The 21,987-nt window shown below is 40.4% G+C and overlaps 1 protein-coding gene across 8 annotated transcripts in view; it reads left to right on the forward strand.

Annotated features, from left to right (window-relative positions):
• Nucleotides 1-21,987, forward strand: part of BIRC6 (baculoviral IAP repeat containing 6) — a 240,383-nt gene that overhangs the window by 100,966 nt on the left and 117,430 nt on the right. For all 8 annotated transcript variants that reach the window (XM_075596608.1, XM_075596614.1, XM_075596615.1 and 5 more), the window contains exons 46-58: nt 1,049-1,611; nt 2,453-2,628; nt 2,966-3,062; nt 4,658-4,852; nt 5,571-5,771; nt 6,670-6,949; nt 7,471-7,727; nt 9,528-9,636; nt 10,472-10,693; nt 11,685-12,465; nt 13,879-14,022; nt 16,815-16,944; nt 21,406-21,537. In XM_075596608.1, coding sequence (XP_075452723.1) covers nt 1,049-1,611; nt 2,453-2,628; nt 2,966-3,062; nt 4,658-4,852; nt 5,571-5,771; nt 6,670-6,949; nt 7,471-7,727; nt 9,528-9,636; nt 10,472-10,693; nt 11,685-12,465; nt 13,879-14,022; nt 16,815-16,944; nt 21,406-21,537 — 3,287 coding nt within the window. The remainder of the gene's footprint in view (nt 1-1,048; nt 1,612-2,452; nt 2,629-2,965; nt 3,063-4,657; nt 4,853-5,570; nt 5,772-6,669; nt 6,950-7,470; nt 7,728-9,527; nt 9,637-10,471; nt 10,694-11,684; nt 12,466-13,878; nt 14,023-16,814; nt 16,945-21,405; nt 21,538-21,987) is intronic.

Raw genomic sequence — 21,987 nt, forward strand, 5'->3', positions numbered from 1 at the left:
GATTGCTCTTTAAAACCATGCATAGTTATCCTCAGCACTGCATTTTTACACCAACTTATTTTTAATTGAAATATCCAATACTGGATTTTTGGAGTTTGTAACATCATGTTGGACCAATGTGAGATCAATTTTTTTACATTACCTTTCATAAAAGCAAAGGGTTGTTTTTATTGTTCTGCGTTGGGCTGATCAAATGTTGTAATGTGTAAACATCTATATTTCCCTTGAAGCAAGTATATGCATTAATGGCATTTCTAAATTAACTTCACAGTGGGTTCTGAAGAAGTGCCGTGTTAAACAACCACTGGTTACACACTTTGTCTATTAAATGTTAGTAACAAGGCTGAAATGAGTTGTGCAAAAATGACAGTATTCACACTAACCCTGCAGCTACACAATAAAAACTACAGAACTGTTAAGCGTCTAACACAGCGGTGCGCAATGTGGGGGGCGGGAGATTTGTCTAGGGGGGAAGGGGGAGGGGGCGCGGGTGGTTTCAGATGTCCTGCGCTCTTCCCCCAGGTATTTAAATTAAATGCCGGGGATCACATGAGGCCTCTGCAACACTATTACTTACCTTGACTCTGCCGGCGTCACTCGTGTCCATGGCAACGCGGCGTCATTTGAAAGTGAAATAAAGGTGATAGGTGGTCACTGCGAGATGGGAATCAGCCAAACTTGAAGTAAAATCAGCTTTATTGAATCAAAGTGCTGCACATCACGCCGCAGGGTCATGTGAAGTGACGTCACACGCGTCAAATGACGATATGGGGGACATGACCCCACAGCGTCATTTGACACCGCATCAAGGTAAGTGAGAGGGCGCAAGCACCAGCGGAGGAAAGGCAGGGGGGCGCAGCTACAAAAGTTTGCGCTCCCCTGGTCTAACAAGTTAACATGACGGTCACAGTTATACCCATCACATGTCCTTTACCAAAGTTGCAAGTCAAAATGTAGGGTCAAACTTTGAGAAGGCGATTGAACCTGAAGTACCTGATTTAAATGTTGATGAAATATTTCACGTTTGTTTTTTTTATTACTTTTTCAGGGGCGCTTTTCAGACAGGCCAGGGGCCCTTGGATGCACAGGTGAAGCTTCTAGAATTCACTTTGGAACAGAATTTCGAGGTGGTCTCAGTCAGCACCATCTCTGCAGTAATCGAGTCTGTTACGTTTCTGGTGCATCACTACATCACATGCTCAGACAAAGTGGTGTCTCGAAGTGGCTCTGACAGTTCAGTGGGTGCCAGGGCCTGTTTCGGCGGCCTTTTTGCCAATATTATTCGACCGGGTGATGCCAAGGCAGTTTGTGGAGAAATTACACGGGACCAGCTTATGTTTGACTTACTAAAGCTGGTTAACATTTTGGTACAGCTGCCTCTGTCAAGTAACCGTGAGTTTAGTGCTCGTACACCGATCCTAAGCAGCACCACTGACAGTGTTTCCGATGAAGAGAAAGTCTATGGGGGAAAGGATTCCAACAGTAATTCTTCCACTACACAAAATTCCACAGCATACATTGCAGATTTGGTGCTAGCCAACCAGCAGATTATGAGCCAAATTCTTTCTGCCCTGGGCCAGTGTAACAGCAGTGCAATGGCAATGATTATTGGTAAGTGTTTTCTTCTATGCCTAAACGAATGACATTGACCCTTAATAGAGAGTAGTCTTAAATGCTCACCCTTAACGAGGCCAGTTTCAAATAAAGGTGAATTATTTTGTATGATCTCGATCTTTGCAATATGTGATGAAGTACTGTTTTAAAGCCGCAATCCCACCACTGCCAACTTATTTTGAACTGGATTCAATTTAGGATGTTCCTGGAAGTTAAACGACTGAACAAAATAGCCGCCTTGCTGAGGTGGCCAATAGGAAGCTGTGATATCAGCCGAATGTGATGTCGCAGATTTATTCTGGCGACTAAGTGGCCAGATACAAATTTGGAGAGCCTAAAGGAAAAATATACTTGTTTCTCTGCAGTCAGCAGCGTCCCGGGTGTCCATAGTTCAGCTGTGGACCCTCCTGTATCAATTCAAGTTAAAAACATGAAAATGTTAATACATTCAGTAGTACATATTGTGGCGTTTAAAAAGGACTTTAGGTAGTTATTTGTTGGAATACCCAGTTTGCCTAGAGAATCTCCAACATGTTTTTTTTTTTTTATGCTTGTAAGTTTTGAAAGCAACCTGCCCTCTTGTTTTGCTTCACCTTTTTATGTCCTCAATTCCTGAACTCCTCCGTCTTGTGTTACTTGAATGTGCAGTTGCCTGCATCTCCAATTGATTATTGAAGTGGGTGCCCACTTTGGATACTTCTACATCACAGAAGGCTATCTGCATAATTGAGAACTGATATTCCTTAAACAAGTCTATCAACTCCGTTTTGGTTGTGTAGCAGTGAAGTTGAAGGAGATGGGATTCCTTATGTGTGACTTTTCCCTGTTCCTTCCTTAGGCGCCAGTGGTTTACACCTAACAAAGCACGAAAACTTTCATGGTGGACTTGATGCTATTTCTGTTGGGGATGGATTGTTCACCATATTAACCACCCTCAGTAAGAAGGCTACCACAGTGCAAGTGATGCTGCAGCCAATACTCACATACATGGCATGTGGGTACATGGGAAGACAAGTAAGTCGAAACATTTCTCGAGGACAGACGTGTGTAGATTTTCATTTATAGAATACCAACTGTGAACAGAGAGAGCGCTTAACAGAAATAGTACGGAAGACCGAACGCTGAGATATACAACATTTGCATAGATTTTTTACAATTATGCTATAGATATCTGCTTTTTATATGGCAGTTTCCTACCAAACTATGTGAGTAAATTTGTTTGACAAATTCTGACTTCCAGTTACAAAAGTTACTTTTTTGTTTTTCTTGAAGGTGGATGAATACGGAGTACTTTCATAGCTTTTTATCCGCAAGAATGTTCTGGTGACATGTTTCTTTTCCCCTACTTTAGGGCTCCCTTTCCACGTGCCAGCTGTCGGAGCCATTGCTGTGGTTCATCTTAAGGGTCTTAGACACAAGTGAGGCCTTGAAAGCATTCCATGACATGGGTAAGAAATCATTAAAGGTGCGGCATCAACAGATATTAAAACTGCAAAAGCTCAACAGCTTCAGCGCTCCCTTAATTTTTGTTTTTGTTTTATAATGAAGGCCTGGAAGCCCACCTCTGTCTGACACGATATACCACCAAATGTAATTGGAAAGGTCCATATTTACTAAGTGGAGCTATTCCATAAGGCACCCCCGGTGTGGAAAAAGAATGAGGTGTCTTCTCGTGCCGGGAGGGGTTAAATAACATAACACCACTTAGTAAATATGCCCACAAATCCTACCTTTATTCCATGAAAGGTACAGGTTTACCATTGTTGTACTGCTGAGAATTTGTTATATAAAGCAGATGTTAGAAGAATGGTGGCCATGTAAAAAAATAAATTAAAAAATTCCTAGTTGGGTAGATTTACCAACTTGGGCAAAAATGAACATTCATGGTCAAAGGCATTGAAGTGTATATGTTGTGTCTGCAGTGCCACTACTTTCTACACGCTTTTATTTCAACTTTTAATGTTCTTACAACCAATAACCAATATAGGAATACAGAAAAGCGGTCTACGACATTTGCTCACGGCCATTTTGCCGCGACCAAATGACTGCAGGCACTTCGCAGTGACGCACCCCGCCAACCGGAACCTGCCGCCGCCGGCCACGTTGTCACCAAACCCCTATCCTAAGCCCTTACCCTAAAACCTGCTACCCTAAGCTCTTACCCTAAAATCCTTACCCTAAATCCTTACCCTAAATCCTTACCCTAAATCCTTACCCTAAAACCCCCTACCCTAAGGCCTTACCCTAAAACCCCCTACCCTAAGCCCTTACCCTAAAACCCCCTACCGTAAGGCCTTACCCTAAAACCCCCTACCGTAAGGCCTTACCCTAAAACCCCCTACCATAAGGCCTTACCCTAAAACCTCCTATCCTAAGCCCTTACCCTAAAACCTGCTACCCTAAGCTCTTACCCTAAAATCCTTACCCTAAATCCTTACCCTAAAACCTCCTACCCTAAGGCCTTACCCTAAAAACCCCTACCCTAAGCCCTTACCCTAAAACCCCCTACCGTAAGGCCTTACCCTAAAACCCCCTACCGTAAGGCCTTACCCTAAAACCCCCTACCCTAAGGCCTTACCCTAAAACCCCCTACCGTAAGGCCTTACCCTAAAACCCCCTACCGTAAGGCCTTACCCTAAAACCCCCTACCGTAAGGCCTTACTCTAAAACCCCCTACCGTAAGGCCTTACCCTAAAACCCCCTACCGTAAGGCCTTACCCTAAAAACCCCTACCCTAAGCCCTTACCCTAAAACCCCCTACCCTAAGCCCTTACCCTAAAACCCCATACCCTAACCCTAAAACCCCATACCCTAACCCTAAAACCCTTTAAATTAACCCACTACCTTAAACAGTAATAAAACTTGCCTTAGAAGCAGCCGGCGGCAGGGATTCCAGTGGTGGATCAGTTGCGGCTGCGGGGTAAGTCACGGTAAAACGCCGCAACCAAATGTCCCATGCTGACCAAAAAGGGTGAAAGGAGGAGAGAGAAACAACCGTGTTATTGCATTCATCAAATACATTTAAACTTTTTTTCTTTATTAGGTGGTGTTCAGCTTATTTGCAACAACATGGTAACCAGCACAAGGGCCATTGTCAACACTGCTAGGAGCATGGTGTCAACTATCATGAAGTTCCTAGACTCGGGGCCCAGCAAGGCAGCTGATAGCAGTTTGAAGGCAAGAGTTCTAGCATCTGAGCCAGATAATGCAGAGGGCATCCACAACTTTGCTCCATTAGGTTTGTGATTCTTGGCCTTATCTGAGGGAATATAAATACAACGGCCGGGGTTTGCTAAGCTGCAATGCGGGGCATCTGGGCGTTGGTGCAGTCCGGTAAACTAAAGTCGTATGTGTTTTTTGACAGATTAACTTCAGTGCTGCATCCCACAGCTCTGCAATACGTTAACCCCCGCCCCCAAAAAATACCACTATATATATTACGTTTTCATGCTTTAACGTTGTAAAATCCTCTAGTGCAGATTCTTCAAGCAGTAGTCCAAATGATGGCAGAAGCTCAATAACTGTGCCATTTCTTTTTATATGAGGGGGTAATAGTGATGTATTGGCCATGTCACATTTTAAAGCATATTTTGTTTTAGCTCCATGTCAAATATACAAGAGATCCCAGAAAGATGTACTCTGACAAAAATGTGAAACATGCATTTTATACCAAATAGGAGAAAAAGAACTCAATGGAATTATTTCAATCTATGTGCAATCTATTTAACACTCCCAGCTTCACCTCTCTAAGGACACCAGAAAGATGGGATCTAGATGAAAAAAAAAAAAAAAAAAATATTATTTTGCATGCACTTCTTTTCGAAAAATGTTATTGGGAATCATTTGAATAACCATTCGTAGGCATCTCCTCTTATTCGGTCCCTGTTTTTCAGCATGATTGTGCTGTAATATTTTCTACTGTCGCTTACCATAAAATGCCCCTTTTTCCCCTTTAGGTACAATCACATCAAGTAGTCCCACCGCGCAGCCAGCTGAAGTTCTGCTGCAGGCAACCCCGCCACACAGGAGAGCTCGATCTGCCGCCTGGTCGTATGTTTTCCTACCAGAGGAAGCCTGGTGTGATCTCACAATCCACCTGCCAGCTGCGGTGCTGTTGAAAGAGTTACACATCCAGCCTCACCTTGCATCCCTTGCAAGTAAGTGATTTACTTGTAAGGACCTACAATCAGAGTACTCTCTATGTTCAGCCCAGGTCTGCAATGAGAGCTGTACAAATGTAGCATGATTTGCTGTCTCCAAAGCTGCGACTTAAAAAGCTTAAAGTCCCGGCTCCATATATAGTGCTGCTGCTGCAACATCGCTGAGGGTGGTTCATGCGTCAGGCTTAGACCCCCGCTATGGCAACAGCCATGGTCGCGCAGCTTGCACAGGTGCTGGGAAAAAGTTGTGCTACATCTGTTCATCCAAATAATTATAAGAAATGGGTAACTTGTTAGTATTACAAGAAATGACTGTCGTAATGAAATGCCTATTAGGCCAATTCAAAATTGATGCCACAACCGTATTTATGCATATGTTTGTCTTGGTTAAATGGTATACTCATAGATCTAAAATACAGCTGCCCATGACTTTTGAAGACAATTGAAGCCTGAATTTGCGATTGATGAAACCCTTTCAGTCGCCAAGGCTGTATACTGTAAAATACAGTATTTTTTGGTACAATAAAATATATCTGCATATTTTGTAAAGGAAAAAAGAGGCTTTGTAGCATATTGGTCATACCCATTTTCTTTCTTCAAGTCAAAAGTAATACAGAACATGTACCAGTTACTGTATGTGAAGCTGCAGTGGGACTATTCTGCGGCCTCATTGCCATATCAATGAATGAGTGTTCTGAATTGCAGCTGCTCCACACTAATGTCTAGATTAGTTATTTCAGTCAATCGAAATGGCAGAAATATGTTACACTATGCACAGATTGCAATTTAGTTTGTTGGGGAGCAATAGTTATGTAAACTAGTACTTTTAAGATGACAAACTTGCGGAGTTACCCATCATTTATTTAATGTGCCGTCATTTTTATGACTATTTCAGCTTGTCCTTCTTCTGTATCTGTGGAAATAAGTGCGGACGGCGTCAACATGCTACCTTTATCCACTCCTGTCATTACCAGCGGTCTCACCTACATAAAAATTCAGCTTGTTAAAGCAGAAGTAGCTTCAGCGGTCTGCCTAAGACTACACCGTCCCCGTGATGCTAGCACACTCGGTCTTTCGCAGATTAAATTACTAGGCCTGACTGCTTTTGGGAACACTTCTTCAGCAACTGTTAACAACCCCTTCCTTCCTTCTGAGGATCAAGTTTCAAAGACCAGGTAGTCCTATCTCTGGCCAAAACAGTGCAATGTATACAGCGCACGGCACCTGGAGACCACAGATGGTTTACATATACATAGAAAAGAAAAATAAAAAGTTTTACACTTTGCCTGAGTTCGATTTGGAGGCTGTAACAAATTTGAGTTAATCACGGTTCTTATTCCAGATTGTGTCCAACAGAGATGCATCTCATTTAGGCTCCTGAAATCAAAACATGACGCACATGGAGACAAAATGTAATAGGTATAGCATTATACAGAGACACAAGATCATGATGCCTCTTAGCTTACATACATTTTGGCATAAAAACATTTTAGTTCTTTATCAGAGAGGCTGACCGTTTTAAGATTTTTTTTTTTTTTTTTTGCTTTGTAATTAGAACTAGTGTTGAAAATACGTTACATAATGAACACATGACCAGTGTAATGTTGAGCAGGTGTTTACTATATATTACGAGTTAAAACATAATGATGGTATTAGAGCTAAGTGTTAAACATTGCCTCTAATCCTCTTCTCCTAGCATTGGCTGGTTGAGGCTATTGCATCATTGCCTAACTCATATCAGTGAACTGGAAGCAATGATGGCTAGTGCTGCAGCACCCACGGCCAATCTGTTGCAGACATGCGCTGCCTTACTGATGTCTCCATATTGTGGCATGCATTCGCCCAATATTGAAGCTGTGCTTGTCAAAATTGGACTCCAGTCTACAAGAATAGGACTCCGGCTAATTGACATACTGCTTCGCAATTGTGCAGCATCTGGCAGTGACCCCGCAGGTAAGATTTGCTGGTACCATTTTTTTCTGCTCTTGGTTTATTGCATGTAAAATATTATTTTGCTTGATCACTTTAGTGCTGCTGTTACAATGCATTTCTGGTCCGTCCAGGGTTGCATTGAGCTTATTTTGTTTGGTCAGGTGTAGCTGCTATAGTGTATATACAACATCTACGTATAGTTTTAGTTGTTCTGTTAAGTGTCAGATTGGCAAAACAGACAGTAAGATACACTGCAAGAAATAACCACATAATTATTACATTCAGTAACATGGAAAATGTTATGTCTGACTTGAATACTTTGGGGATTTATTGTTCGGAATGGGAGATTTGGTCGCGGCGGCGTCAGGTGGACCCTCCACTGCAGCTGCTTCACTGCCGACCATTTCGACGAGAGGGTAAGTTTTATGGTAGGGGTTTTGTTTTAGTTTTAGAGTAGGGGGTTAGTTTTAGGGTTGGGGGTTAACTGTAGGGGTTTTAGTGGCTCGGGTAAAGGGTTTGCGGAGAAGTGGTTAAGGCTTTTAGGGTAGCGTTAGTATTAGTTGGAGTTCAGGGTAAGGGTTAAGGTTAGTCACTTACCGAAGCGGCCGGCGGCAGAAGAGTGTCCCAGCGGCGGCGTGAGTCACGGTCAAGCGCTGAAGGTCTATTGGTCGTAGAGAAATTGCCGCAACCAAATATTCTAGACAGTTTGTTAGCTTCAGATGAAGTTGTACCTGCATGTGCCATTGAAAAATGTTGCGAGCCACTGGCGGGTATTTAGAAAACTGGATAATTCTGCCTCTGGCATACAATGAGTCACTTTCGTTTCTACATTGTGTTTCAACATCATCTTGCGAGATCCCTGGGTCAAAGGGATTAACTAACTTAAAAAACTTGAAAGCAACCCTCCAAATTGCAAGTAACAATTCTAAAAGCCTTAATTGAAGTTTGAATGGTTTGAAATACATTGTTATTCCATGTTTGATCTATTTATTGTACAGGTGTAGCATTTGGGACTTTACTTCTCACACTCCTTTACAACTTGTCTCCTATCTTAAAGTCCTTTGAAGTAATTGCTAGAAAAGAAGTTGATCTATAAGGTATTCTGATGTTAATGAGACTTTTTAGAATCATTTTTTTCTAATCCAGTGAGAATAAGTAACTTGTACGTAAATATTCTTAGTAGGAAACTGTTTACATTATGTACAATAATGTAAAGAGATTTTTCTAGAAGATTTGGCTTTTTTTGTTATAAATTAATGCATATTATACAAGATTTTTAGTTCTGATTAATTACATTTCGGCGACGTGTAGGTTTATCTTCGGCTCTACTGCAAGTGATGAGCATTCTGCCCATTTTCACATCCCGTGCCCAGTCTTTGCCCAAGCCATTCTCCTTTCTCTCCCCTTTGATCCTTCACCTTTATTTTCTGGTCTCTCACCAACCTTACTCCCCACTTGTCCCCTATTTAATTTTCTTTCAAGTCAACCTGCGGGTACCAGTTTAACACACAGATCTGCATCACGTAAAAATGTCCTAATGCTCCATGCTGATTATCAATGTATTGTTTTATTTTCTAACCAAATTTCTCAAACCATTAACGAGTATTGTATGTGGTTGCCCATAGATTGATAGGTACAATTTTTATGTTTGGACTTAAAAATCCTCAACATGCTAGTTACATAATATACAGTGGCTGCTAAACTAGTTAATTGAAGCTCTCTCAATGGTGAAATGATGAAAAAATGTATATGGTATATCTAATGTGATGGTTTTTTTTTAACTCAAGTAAATTTAATTTGTTAAAATTACTTGTTTTGCAGATTTAAATAGCCCACTTCTTTTTGGAAGGCTTAATGGCCTCTCTTCAGACTCCACAATAGATATCCTATATCAGCTTGGTACCACGCAAGACCCTGGGACAAAGGACAGGTATGTTGTACATAAATTATAGAGACAGGGAAGCTTATTTATAGAAAGATAATCCAGTCTTTTAATGCATCCATGCAGAGAAACGTCAAGGCTTTTTTTATTAGCGTTTTATACTCTGCTGCTTCTGGCACATGTTCAATGGCTTCTCGCATCACAATCTGTTTTCAGCTGAAGGAGTTAAGTTTATCAGTATGTAAAAAGGTGCCCATTGTGTTTTATCCAAATGTTATACAGCACTTTATTGTATGGCAAAATCCATAATATCGACCTCGCGTAGCGACTGTTCTATGGGACAAAATATGTAGTTGTTTACATGACATCTCATTTGTGAAAGATTAAGTAATTGGGATACCAAGATATAATCTTGTGGTGTAGGTGCTTATCATATCCAAATCAGAATTTCTTATTTCATACTAAAATTGAAGCTCTTTCAAAAAAAAGAAAAAAAAACGAGAGAACAATACATGTCATTCTTTTCACTGTACACAAAAAGCCTTCACATTTTAACATAATATATGGTATAGCAAGCATTGTGCAAAAGATCTAAACAAGGTAATACATCTGGTGTTGCCTTCTGATTTTTTTTCATGTCATAATTCCTGACCCAAACTGCAAAAGTACAGCAGTGTGCAAATAGTCTGTGAACTTGCGACTGGCTCTATGGACGAGTAGCTTTAGTTTTCTTTGTGCCTTACTTTTGAAGGAGTTACACTTTTTCTGTGTGTGCGGTGTAAACTGTGTTAAGCTTACGTGTAGATTCTGTACCCGCAGTGAGTTTCATTTGTTACAGGATCTCCCATTGCATGCTTTGTGACGTGTTCTTCCTGTACCGTAGAATTCAAGCACTGTTAAAGTGGGTCAGTGATTCTGCCAGAGTTGCCTCATTGAAGAGGAATGGTCGGAGCAGCTACATGTCCCCGAACAGCACACCCAGGGAGTTTGGCCTCCTGATGCCGTCCCCCTCTCATTTGCACTGTGTAGCTGCCATTTTGTGGCACAGCTACGAGCTTCCCGTAGAATACGACTTGCCAGGGTTGCTCAACAGAGACCTCTTTGAGTAAGTATTGAGGCTGCATTTCCCAGTTTGATGCCAACCTGCCGTTGATGACTTTCCCTATAATCTTTCCCTGCCTGGTAAAGTATTTTAACACAATAAATTCCCCTAACCCATCTTTGAAAGCAAGGCGCTGGCCCCTATTCTGTAAAGTGCCTCAAATAGGACTTTCAGAGCTATTGCAGAGACGTTCCACGTGATCCCGCCGGATTGGTACTATTACACTTTATATAATAGGGGGCTCTTTATGCAAGGCTTTGTATTTGAGGATTTATAAACATGCAAGTATGTTAACGTTTACCTCGGTTATTTTAATCTTTCAATTGCTTCATCTTAAAAAAAAAAAATATATATATATATATATACTGACATTGCCAAGTATTTTCTTTTGGCTTTAATACTTAACCCTTCAATAACATAATTGGCTATAGACAGATATTTGGAGTCCTAGATGTTAATCATAAGGTCAGTCAAATTATAGCCGAGTTAAAGGTGTAGTTTCCCTCCCCCCCCCCCCAAATGACCCATCTTCAAAGTGAGAGCAATGTGATGCTCTTTAAAGAAGATTGCCAATCTTATTTTAATTTCCTTTTTATGTTAAAAAGCGCACAACCTGCAGAATTGTCTACGTGGCAACTGCTGCTGCTTATTCCCACTTTCTCTGTTCCACTTGCCAGCACAGCTCCGTTTTCTATGCTGAATATTGATGGTCTCCTCAGTGAAGAAGTCCTTATCGTCTCAGATACGGTTCTTTGAAGTCCACTCGTGTCACTAAGTGAGAGGGACTTAGCAGCCAGCTTTAATTTTGGTTTTCTGCTAATTTGTTAGGCAAAAATACACAATTTAAATAAAAAAAACTATTTGCATTGTGTTTCCATTGCTAGTTAGTCAAACCATTATGGACCTTCCAAGCATATAATATTAGGGCTTTTATATTGTATTTTTACTATTTTGCACGGTGTGTGTTTTCAGTATGTTCCAATCCTCCTTCTAGGTCTTTGTATAAATGGTCCATGTCTCTACCCTGCAACATGGTCTTAAAGAAAGCTGTTGACGGCCTGCTCTGCTCAATGTGTCACATCCACCCCAACTATTTCTCCTTACTCATGGGATGGATGGGGATTACGCCGCCTCCAATACAGAGCCAGCACAGACTATCCATAACAGATGACAGCAAAAAGGAAGACCTTAACGCGTCTATGACGGACGATTCCAAAAACGCACAAGCGCCCCTTGCACTTACGGAGTCTCACCTGGCCACCCTCGCTGCCTCGTCGCAGTCTCCTGAAGCCATCAAGCAATTACTGGACTCTGGTTTGCCCTCACTCCTTGTTAGAAGTCTAGTTAATTTTTGCTTCAATCACATTTCCAGTTCAGACTGTGCTGCACTCTCTACAGATGCCACTCCGGACAGACTCCGGAGGCAACACGCATCACAGCACTTTAATAGAATGCCAGTCACGGCGAACTTGGTAGCACCAATTCTCAGGTTTCTGACGGAGGTTGGCAACAGCCACGTTATGAAGGATTGGCTTGGAGGCTCTGAAGTTAATCCTTTGTGGACAGCTCTTCTGTTTTTACTCTGCCATTCTGCTGCTAGCTCGGCAGGTCATGTAACTGGGTCACAACAGGCCAGTGCAAGATGCACTCTGCTGACTGCAACTGCAGCGAATGGACTTACCACCCAGCAAAGAACTGCAGTTGAGAACGCAACAGTGGCCTTTTTCTTGCAGTGCATTTCTTGCCATCCTAACAATCAGAGACTAATGGCACAGGTATGGTTCAAAATAGTAGTATTGTAATATTTTACTTCTTGAAAATTGCAATGGGAAATTGCTGTGTATTTGAGACTCCTAGCAAATTGTGGGCTTCCAGAGTTTGCTTTATACTAATAGACTTGCTTAATTAAAGGCTGTTTCTTGATGTAATGATTCTTTACTTAACATACATATTATAACTTTGGTTTTAGTATAATTATTTTTACTTTATACTGGTCTGTAATGTGTTACTTATGCTTTCTGAGTGATCGTTTAGTTATTTTAAAGTAGCAGTTGAAGCAATATCCTACGTGTGTTTAAAAAAAAAAAAAAAATCCGTTCTGTACTCTGAGAAAATACTTGTAGTATTTATAAAATGTAAAAAAAAAAAGGTTTTAAAGACATTTTTAATGTTTTCTAATGTAGGAAGCATTTCCAAAGTGACAGCCCCCTTCCCCTTCTGATAGGCTCCGGCTCTTGAGCGCCGCCCTCTCTCTAGCAGTGCACCAATTGTATCTGTAATAACTGCCCAGTCAATCAGAGTTTCAGAAGGAGCCCACATCCAAGTCCTAACACTTGTTTTCAGCATTTTTCAAAATCTAGATTTTTTAGTTTTATTTTTTTAATAGAAATAATTTGTTTTCTATTGAACTTTCCGCACAACTAGGCATTCCTAGACAATAAATGTCAGTTGTATTACATTGAATGATTTAACTCTCAAAATCCCTTAACTGTGTGGGAAAAAAATTGTTTTTTTTACTGGCTTTCATCCTCTTTTCCACAGCAGCCTGTGACACAGGAATTGTTGGTTACCAATGTGTAGGAATTGTGTGGCACCCCATGTACATATACCATAGGCAGGGAACCCATTTCTTGAATTGTAAAACATAAATTAATGTTGGAAAGAGAGGTTTTTTTTTGCATGGTGACACTATGCAGAGTGTCTTAAATAGTTGCAGACAGCTTCTAAGCTGCAGGTTGCATATCAGTCTTAGAATAGAATGAACCCGTCAATTTATCGGATATCTTATGTCTCTAAAATTAAATCTGACTGTGTGCACCACACACACACAGCATTTTTATGCAGCGTTGTTGATGTTGCTTTACATTTAAGTTTTCAGGCCAATCTGGCAGAGGTTGAGCAGTTATCAGGGTTGGGTTATAAGTAGGGGGGGAAACAAGCTTGTTTTGTGATCTTACCAGCAATATAGGCAAAATCAAAAAATAATTTACATTGTAGATAGCATATACATATTTGGGCTAGCTTGCTTGTTGTGTAAAGGTGAAATGTTTTACATAAATAAAATATATTCTGTTAACGTCGTCTTAATGCCAGAAGGAGCTCAAACATACTGTTTTCCTTATTAGCACGTCTAGCAGCAAATGCCTTACCCCATGTCCAACTAAGTGATGTTGATCTTATCTTAATAGGTTCTGTGTGAGCTGTTCCAGTCTTCTCCACAGCGTGGAAATCTCCCGGCCTCTGGCAACATTTCAGGCTTTATCAGAAGACTCTTCCTGCAGCTGATGTTGGAGGATGAAAAAGTGACCATGTTCCTTCAGTCTCCATGTCCAGTATGCATCATAACTTATCTTATTGTATTCACTAGTCTGTCTTCAGTAGAATTGTCAGCCCTTTATGGGTGTTGTGTGGATGTGGGCATCACATCTGATAGTAAGCCTACTGTACATCTCCATCTTGAAAGACGAAGTGAAGGATAGACAATTGATGCAAGTTCATTATTGGAGACTCTCTGCTTTGCAAATACCTCACAAACTGGACTTTTTCTTTATTTTTAGAATTATTGTTATACCCTTGAGTGCAACATGGAATGTTCCTGTAATTTAGGGTTTTAGTTTTTTTGATGTAGGAGAGATCCGGATGGCGTCCACAGGCACAGGGGGGGTAACGTGTACAAAGTGTTAAAGTAATGAAAATTTAGGCCCAGATTTACTTAACGGGCCTACAGAAGTAGATGGGACAAATTATGTCCTAACGCTTAGGATCATCTGCTAAATATGGGCCGTAGTGTACAACTATAGAATTTCTTATGAAGAAGAGCAAGTTCTTTGTAGGTTCTGATTTTTGGTTTAAAGTAAAAATAATTTGTAGACCGGTTCTACAGTATGTGATCTTAAAAGATTATGGACCGCAACGTGAAATGATTTTCATGTTGGTCAAAAGGCGTGATGAGTATCCCTAGAAGAAGTGCCTATGTGAAATGGCCGTAGGGACTACAGCCTAATAACTCCCATGGGTACCAGGGTGCTTTTACAAGCACTCGGTGAATAGCTGATTGAGCCTCCCTAGTGTGGCTGTTTGCATACAGGCACAGCAGAGTGAATGCACACTTTAGTGTATACCAGATGACATCAATATTGCAAGTATTGTCCTTGCTTCACTACTATAAGCATATTAAGTGTTTTGTTATACTGTTCACCTGAGGTGTATTTGGAGCTGCATCTCGCTCCTAAGACACCTAGTGCATACCTGCAGCGTTGTACAGAGGCCACGCTCACACTCTGAATTTGAGTATACTGTAATATAGTTTAAATTGTAGCGTGGGAGGGGGGAGTTCGTTTAGGAATTCCATTCCTCCTAGTCGGCTCAAACTCCTATTTTTGCTAGGCAATCGGCCTTGTTACCACCCTATTCTTGGGGCTAGTAACTGTTTGCAATATACAGTATCTGGCTTCTCCTGTCTGAAGCCTTATGCTTTCATTAGTTGAAGCTTGGGTTCCCATTAGGGAGATTTTTAATACCCTATATTCTAATGTTCTTATTAAAAGTGGTTTTAATACTAACCATCATATCATACTGATCGCTCTTAAGCTCTAATTGAGCCTATAATTGCTATTAAGCGTTTACTGTTACGTAAATAGTGATGAGTGCGGTTCTGTAGGTGACCTTCTGCTGGTCCACTGGCCCAGTCTGGGTTATTGGTCTTCCCGTTTTTCTCGTTGTTGCAACTGGACAAAAAGGCGGCCTTACAATCTGCAAACAAATTAGTGAAAAGGATTTAGTATCTTTTAAAGATGTTACATTTTAATTTGAAAGATTGCTATGTTTGTGCTGTTAAGGAAGGAGTCCACCAGATGGCAGAGTACAATTGCAAATGGGATGAATCTGTATAACAGATCTATAGACCAAGAAATGGAATGGCAGCTGCCACCTGAAGTTGTATACAGATGCAGCGGCCTTTATTCGAACACTTCACGCGTGGTATACCTCGGAATACCCATGTCATGGCGCGTGATTTCCAACCTTCCTGCCTTAATACACGAGTGCAGAAAATGGCATTTTAGTGTTAAACAGTGTTGAACACCTGAAATGGACACACTAGCACAGTACTGTACTCACGTTTGCCTGGGGCGATTGGCCGTCTTAATGCCACGTGGAGTGCAGCAGCGCAAACAAAAACAGCTCCGTGATTTGTTCGAATAATGGCCGCTGCATCTGTATGTGGTTACTTCCAAAGAAACACAGTCGAGTTAGTCACTTCAGTGTAAATGCTTAATTTGCCATCGTAACCAGAATGTTGCTTAGGTGTGTAATTAGTACAGTGTTCTTACACTATTTTATTTTCTCTTGATCTTATCTTTAGGTTGGGAAACTTTTGTAAATAATGGCTTTACCCATGCATATGTATAAGCATTTGATTGTCCACTAACTTGCATGCCCTTGTACAGTAGACTTGCAAAATAAACTTCCAACACACATGTTAACTGTCAGATAAAACAAATATCTGGCACTGATGGGGTCAATGAAATCATTATCCACATGACCTGGTTAAATGTTCACCTTTTATACGTTTTTTTGTTTTTAATAGTAAATCAGGCTCGTTTATAGCCTCTTTATTCCAGTGCGAGTTTAAGCTGTGGTTTAGAAAGGGTTAGAAAGAGGAAGGGAATCCCACATTCTCCCGTTGGAATCCATGCAAAGGGAACTTCAGGTCTCACTAGCTATGGTCCAACACATCTTTTTCTGACGGGTAACAATCTGCAAGTGTCACTTTTAAAAGTGGTGTCCCTTTCAAAAAGTGTGAGGCGGAGGGAAAAAGAAACTACTTGCGCTTCTCTTTAAAACCCGTGTTGTCCGAATTGAATCATGGGACTTTAGAAGTAATATTTCTTAGAGGACGTGGCAGACTTTATATTTATTTTTTTCAGTTCCCAGAAATAAACAAATTGTATCAAAGCAGGTACCTCCTAAGCTACATGAAAAAAAATCAACATTTTATGAACATCACATATAAATATTTAATATAAGGTTGTATTAACAAAAAAGTAGGATTGTAGGGATTGCTCTACTGCATTAAAGAGGGCGGGAACAGTCAGTTGGCTAATCATTCTCGTTTACTTTTCAGTTGTATAAGGGCAGGATCAATGCCACAAGTCACATCATCCAGCATCCGATGTACGGGGCCGGCCACAAGTTCCGCACTCTTCACTTGCCCATTTCAACTACACTAGCAGAGGTTCTGGATCGTGTCTCAGGCAAGATTGATTTTCCTTAGCTGTTTATCCCTGCTTTTTAGAGGTTCAGTTTTGTGTGTGTGTGTGCGCGTTCCATATTAAAAAGTCACTATAATCTAATTAGGTTGCCATCATTAACCAGAAAAAGAGAAGAGCAAAAATTATCAGCTTTCATTGGTATTACTTGGACATGAAGAAAACAGAAAAATTAGTATACGGAAAGCTTTAGGGGACAGATGTGAGTTCTGCATATGGTGCATTATAGGGTAGAGTTTTATGAAGCCGTCAGTACTCTTGCATGTTTTCCTTTTATTTATTTATTTTTTAAACATGTCTTTACAACACTGTCGTTTGCCCCAAATGATCTTAAAACGTAAATGATTACTGCTAGGCCCCTCTCACTTGGTGGCATTAGTAGATCCCAGAGAACCTTAGCAGAAGATTGAGAGGGCAGCAGCCTGGTTGAATTGCAGAAAGTGATGATAAACAGTAGGTGTTGCCACGTGTACATTCTTTTTCTGCAGACTTTGGGCCCCCCCCTTTTTTTTTTTGTGAACGTAAATGAAAACAGATACCTAGGAAAGAAAATAAAAATAAGGTTGCTTATCTACTTTAAAGGGCAACTTTTAGAACAACATGGCACCTATGACTTCAATGCTTCAATGCTTCTGGGTCGCACCAGTGATTTTTGTTCTTTAAGCTGCATTTCATTCAAAATCCTGATTTTTTTTTTGTTGTGTTTTTTTTTTTTTTTTAATATAAATCCGTTTATTATGTTGGATGGTAATACTGCTTTCCCTCACCCCCACACCCTTTATGGCCTTTGTAACGGCTTTAATGTATTAAGCTTGTTTGGGAAGCCACCGCACTTGCTCTTTGGAACTAGGCAGCTATCTTGGGTGCTCTGGGAAGCGGGGCCTACACCAGTCAATCACGAATCGATCAGCAGCTTAGAAAATTGCATTGCTGTAAATGTAAAGAACTGCTGCATCTATTAAAACAAAAAACAAAAATTGGTAAGCGGAAATGCCCCCCTTTCAGTATAAAAATACATCTTCAAGTAGGTGGATGATAGTCACATCTGTCAAATGTGTTAATTTTTATGGAATTTTTTTATTATTAGCCGCGGTGGCATGTCTCGGTGTAACCAGAGATGTTCCCAAATGGAAAAATCAACTCTGTTGGGATTTTTGTGAATTGGTGGTTAAATATTATTCATTGCACTACAAATCAGAAACTAAAATGTACTAATAATTTATGATCTGTCAATATGAGAACACTTAAATTATAGTATTTAGGTCCTTTCAGTTTCTCACAGTTTTATAGGAATCCTAATGAACTAACAGGCGTAGCAAAGGTTATTGCTCCCGCTGGTGCGCTATGGTGGGGTATTCTGTTATCACGGCCATTGAATCCTATTGAAACACCGTGATATTCTGCTTCATCAGTGGGTGAAATGATGCTAGCTTGATCGGCATCTCGTAGTAAACTGATGGGGTCTCCCTGCCGGTGGGTCCATGTTGGTAGAATTCCCATAGGAAAAGCAGTGGAAGCGGTGATGTCACTGGAAGCTGTACACGTTCATGTTTTATGCAAACTTTATTCCTAGACATGCGTTCATTGTCTGTTCATTGTTACTCAGTTTAAATTGCACTGTGTCCTGGGACCTGTCAAGTCTTTACAAGACGTTATCCAGTGTTGGTCAAGAACAATGAAACTGCTTAATTACTGGCATCATTTTTTTTTTTTTTTTTTAAAGCACTGTATAGGACAGTATTAGGGAAATCCAATGAGGGTAATTATAGTTCATAAAAGTTAATAGCACGGAAATGGAGCATAGAAGCTGTCGTAGACGCACAAAGCCAGACATTCACTAGATGTTTTGTTGAAGTTCATGAACCAATGATTATGTTCATGCTTTTGCCTACATGTAAGAAGTATGCATAAGTACTTTTCAGTTGAGTCTTAAAGAAGAAAATACTTCTGGGCCGGTCTCGTTACTCAATTAAGTAGGAGTCACTGCTATCTAAGAGCTTGCTTGTATTCGTACACAGAATTGTCAAATACATTAAAATGATTACTAAACTCGGCATAATTGTCTGAGAATCTCTCTGGTTTCCCTTCACAAACAATGTCTAACTCAGGGGAGCGCCAACTTTTTTCCCCCTGCGCCCGCTGCAGGCAGTTCCCCTCTCTCCGCTCCCCCTCCTCTTACCTCTGCGACATGACGTCACATGACCTTGTGGTGTCATTTGACATCACGTTGCCATAGCGACACGTCTAACAAGCCGCCTGAGACAATTTAAGTGAGGTTTACAGAGGCCTTCGCCGCTTCCCCGGCACTTCATTTAAGTGCCTTCGGGAAGCGCACGAGGCCTCTGTAAACCCCGCGCCCCCCAATTTGTGCACCGCTGATCTAAGTTATAGACATTTATTTAAAGTTTAGAACAGCAGCCCCCCAGTGTAAGGTATAAAAAAAAAACCACTTACTGTAGGCTTTCAACAAACTTTTTAAAATTCATTCTTGTTTCATGAAACGGTGACTTACTTTTTCATTTTATGCAAATGGGATCTAAGCATGTAATAGAAATGCGGCTTTTCCATAAGCTGCTTGTTGGTGGAGTGTGGGGAAAATAGAAAGAAACTTTGTGAGGAAATTGTGTAGGGGCCATTGTTCCAGGGGCTGAATGAGTGTCCCTGCCATTTGATGTAGATGAATCACATGCGCCTTGTGACCTTGGGCAGGTCACTTTCTCTTCCTGCACCTCAGATTCTAAGGTTGGGATTTACTAGCCTCTGATAAGTGGTATCGGCGCTCGATCCGTAGTTAACTGCCATTGACTTGAATGGCAATTAACATGAGGGTCGAGCCCTTGTACTCTTTTCAGGAGCTTAGTAAATTTGTCCCATAGATGTTCAGGACAGGGACACATTGTCAGCAAACTTCTTAGAAAAGTGCTATGCACATTGTCCGTGCTACATAAGAAAATCCTGTTTAGCTTTAGGAGCAGGTTGAGCCGCGTGGTCTTTATCTGAAGTCCGTTTTTGTTTTCTGCCAGAAAGACAACAAAAAATAACTGAATAATAGTTGTAAAGGGGCAGCCCCAAGTAGCAGGTATGACTAACGAGTAAACCACTTATGGTTTGCTTCATTATTAGGATGGTCGTCCTTAAAGTAAAAGATTTGCGTTCTTTACCAAAATGTGTTCAATATCTTACTGCGCAATTCACTTTTAGCTGTTTAGCTAGTGATGGTAACAGCAAAAATGTGCATGTGAGTATAGAGATTAGACTATGAAAAATAATTTTAAAGGTGCTAACATTTATTCTATTAAATTGAAATAACTATTAGTTCACTTTGGTCCTAATGGGATCAGCATCATTAAGTACTTTTTATATAAAAAATTAAAAAAAAAGTGCTTAATACATTGATTTTCAACTTTTATTTTGCTCTTTTGACTTTTTGCCTTTGTATTTAGATATTCTTAATGCTTGTATTATCACCTTGTATTCTTTTGATCAGTCACACTGCATTCGTCCAAACTCACCAATTGGCAATGGGAATTCTTTTGGCCATATTTATGGTCACGCTAGTCTAAATATTATATGGATTAAAGTCAAGTGTTTAACATTTGTCATTGCTCTATATAAGAAATGGAAATTAATTCTGGAATTTGTGCAATTGACCTCTGAGTCATCTCCATGAAAGTGTCACCGATAAAACAAAGTGCCTGTTCCGAGTTAAAAAAAAAATATATTTGGAAAAGCGTGATTACAGGCCCAAAATATATGAATTCCTAAATGTATCCAAAGTCAAGGTCGGCTCGCTCAGACAGATGCTTTGTGCGACAAGTGTGTATATAAGTGATGGATTTGGCATCTGTGAAATACAGTGATATTGCAAGAAGTCAATCCTGCATTGATAAATTGTTCTCCTTTTAAGACCTTGGATAACGAAAGCCTTCCTTTAACATTCATGTTGCTCTACCTGGTATGTTCATTGTCACTTTAGTGTGTGTGTGTGCGCGCTTCACTAAAAATACTCCCTAAAAAGGCTAGTCCAATAATTCTCAACTCTTTTTGCATAGCAGTACTCCTGAAGACCTAAATATAAAACTGTTCACAGCGATAGATAGAAGGCACTCAAAGCTAACTTATTAAAACATAATGTATTTGGATAGCCAACGTTTTGATGCCACACACCCATCCTTATCAGTGCATACAAACAAATATACAAAGAAATGCTAATATGTAAAAAAGTGCGCTGACCATCCATCATTATGCATCGACTCCTTTGTAAGGGGCTATCCTCACGGTCCTGACTTTATTTTCTAAACCTCTTTGGAAATGTTGCCAGTTCCTATTTTTCGTCACTTTCAGCATTGAATGAGTTCAACAAGACCTGAAATGGTGGAAGCGTAAAAAGACCTGTCTTTTACAGTCCAAGTTAGTAATGTGTGATACTTGTGCCCTTTCTTGTAGATACTCCAAGTATCACTGCAAAGTTAATAAGCGAGCAGAAAGATGACAAGGAGAAGAAAAACCATGAAGAGAAAGAGAAGGTGAAGGCTGAAAATGGATTTCAGGACAATTACAGCGTTGTCGTTGCTTCTGGTGGGTTAAACATAAGTACAGAATTTGTTATTTTCTTGCATAAACATGTTTGCATAGAGCACACATTGTGTCAGGATCACATGGACAAGAGGTTTAAGTATGAGTAATAGTCTGAATGGGGAACATCATAGTGATGCCATGTTCACGTAAGCTGAAGGCCTGATAAATTTGATTACACTGAATGTACCCATTTCCTCAGTGATTTATGCAATGTAGAGTAAAACTTAGGGTGGCATTGCCAATCCTCAAAAGCTTCTACTTACAGCCATTAGGCCTAAAAGCCATCTAGTAGACAAAGTACCATACAATATTTACAAATGCTGTTATTACTACTCGCCTGAAATAATTTTTTCATCACCATTTTGGGATGGACTATCCAGTGGGATATTACAGGGTGTTCGTAACTAGCTTATGAAAACAATATGGTAGACCTGACATGTTTGTGTCTGC

Source organism: Ascaphus truei, chromosome 4, assembly GCF_040206685.1.
Source record: "Ascaphus truei isolate aAscTru1 chromosome 4, aAscTru1.hap1, whole genome shotgun sequence".
NCBI lineage: Eukaryota > Metazoa > Chordata > Amphibia > Anura > Ascaphidae > Ascaphus > Ascaphus truei.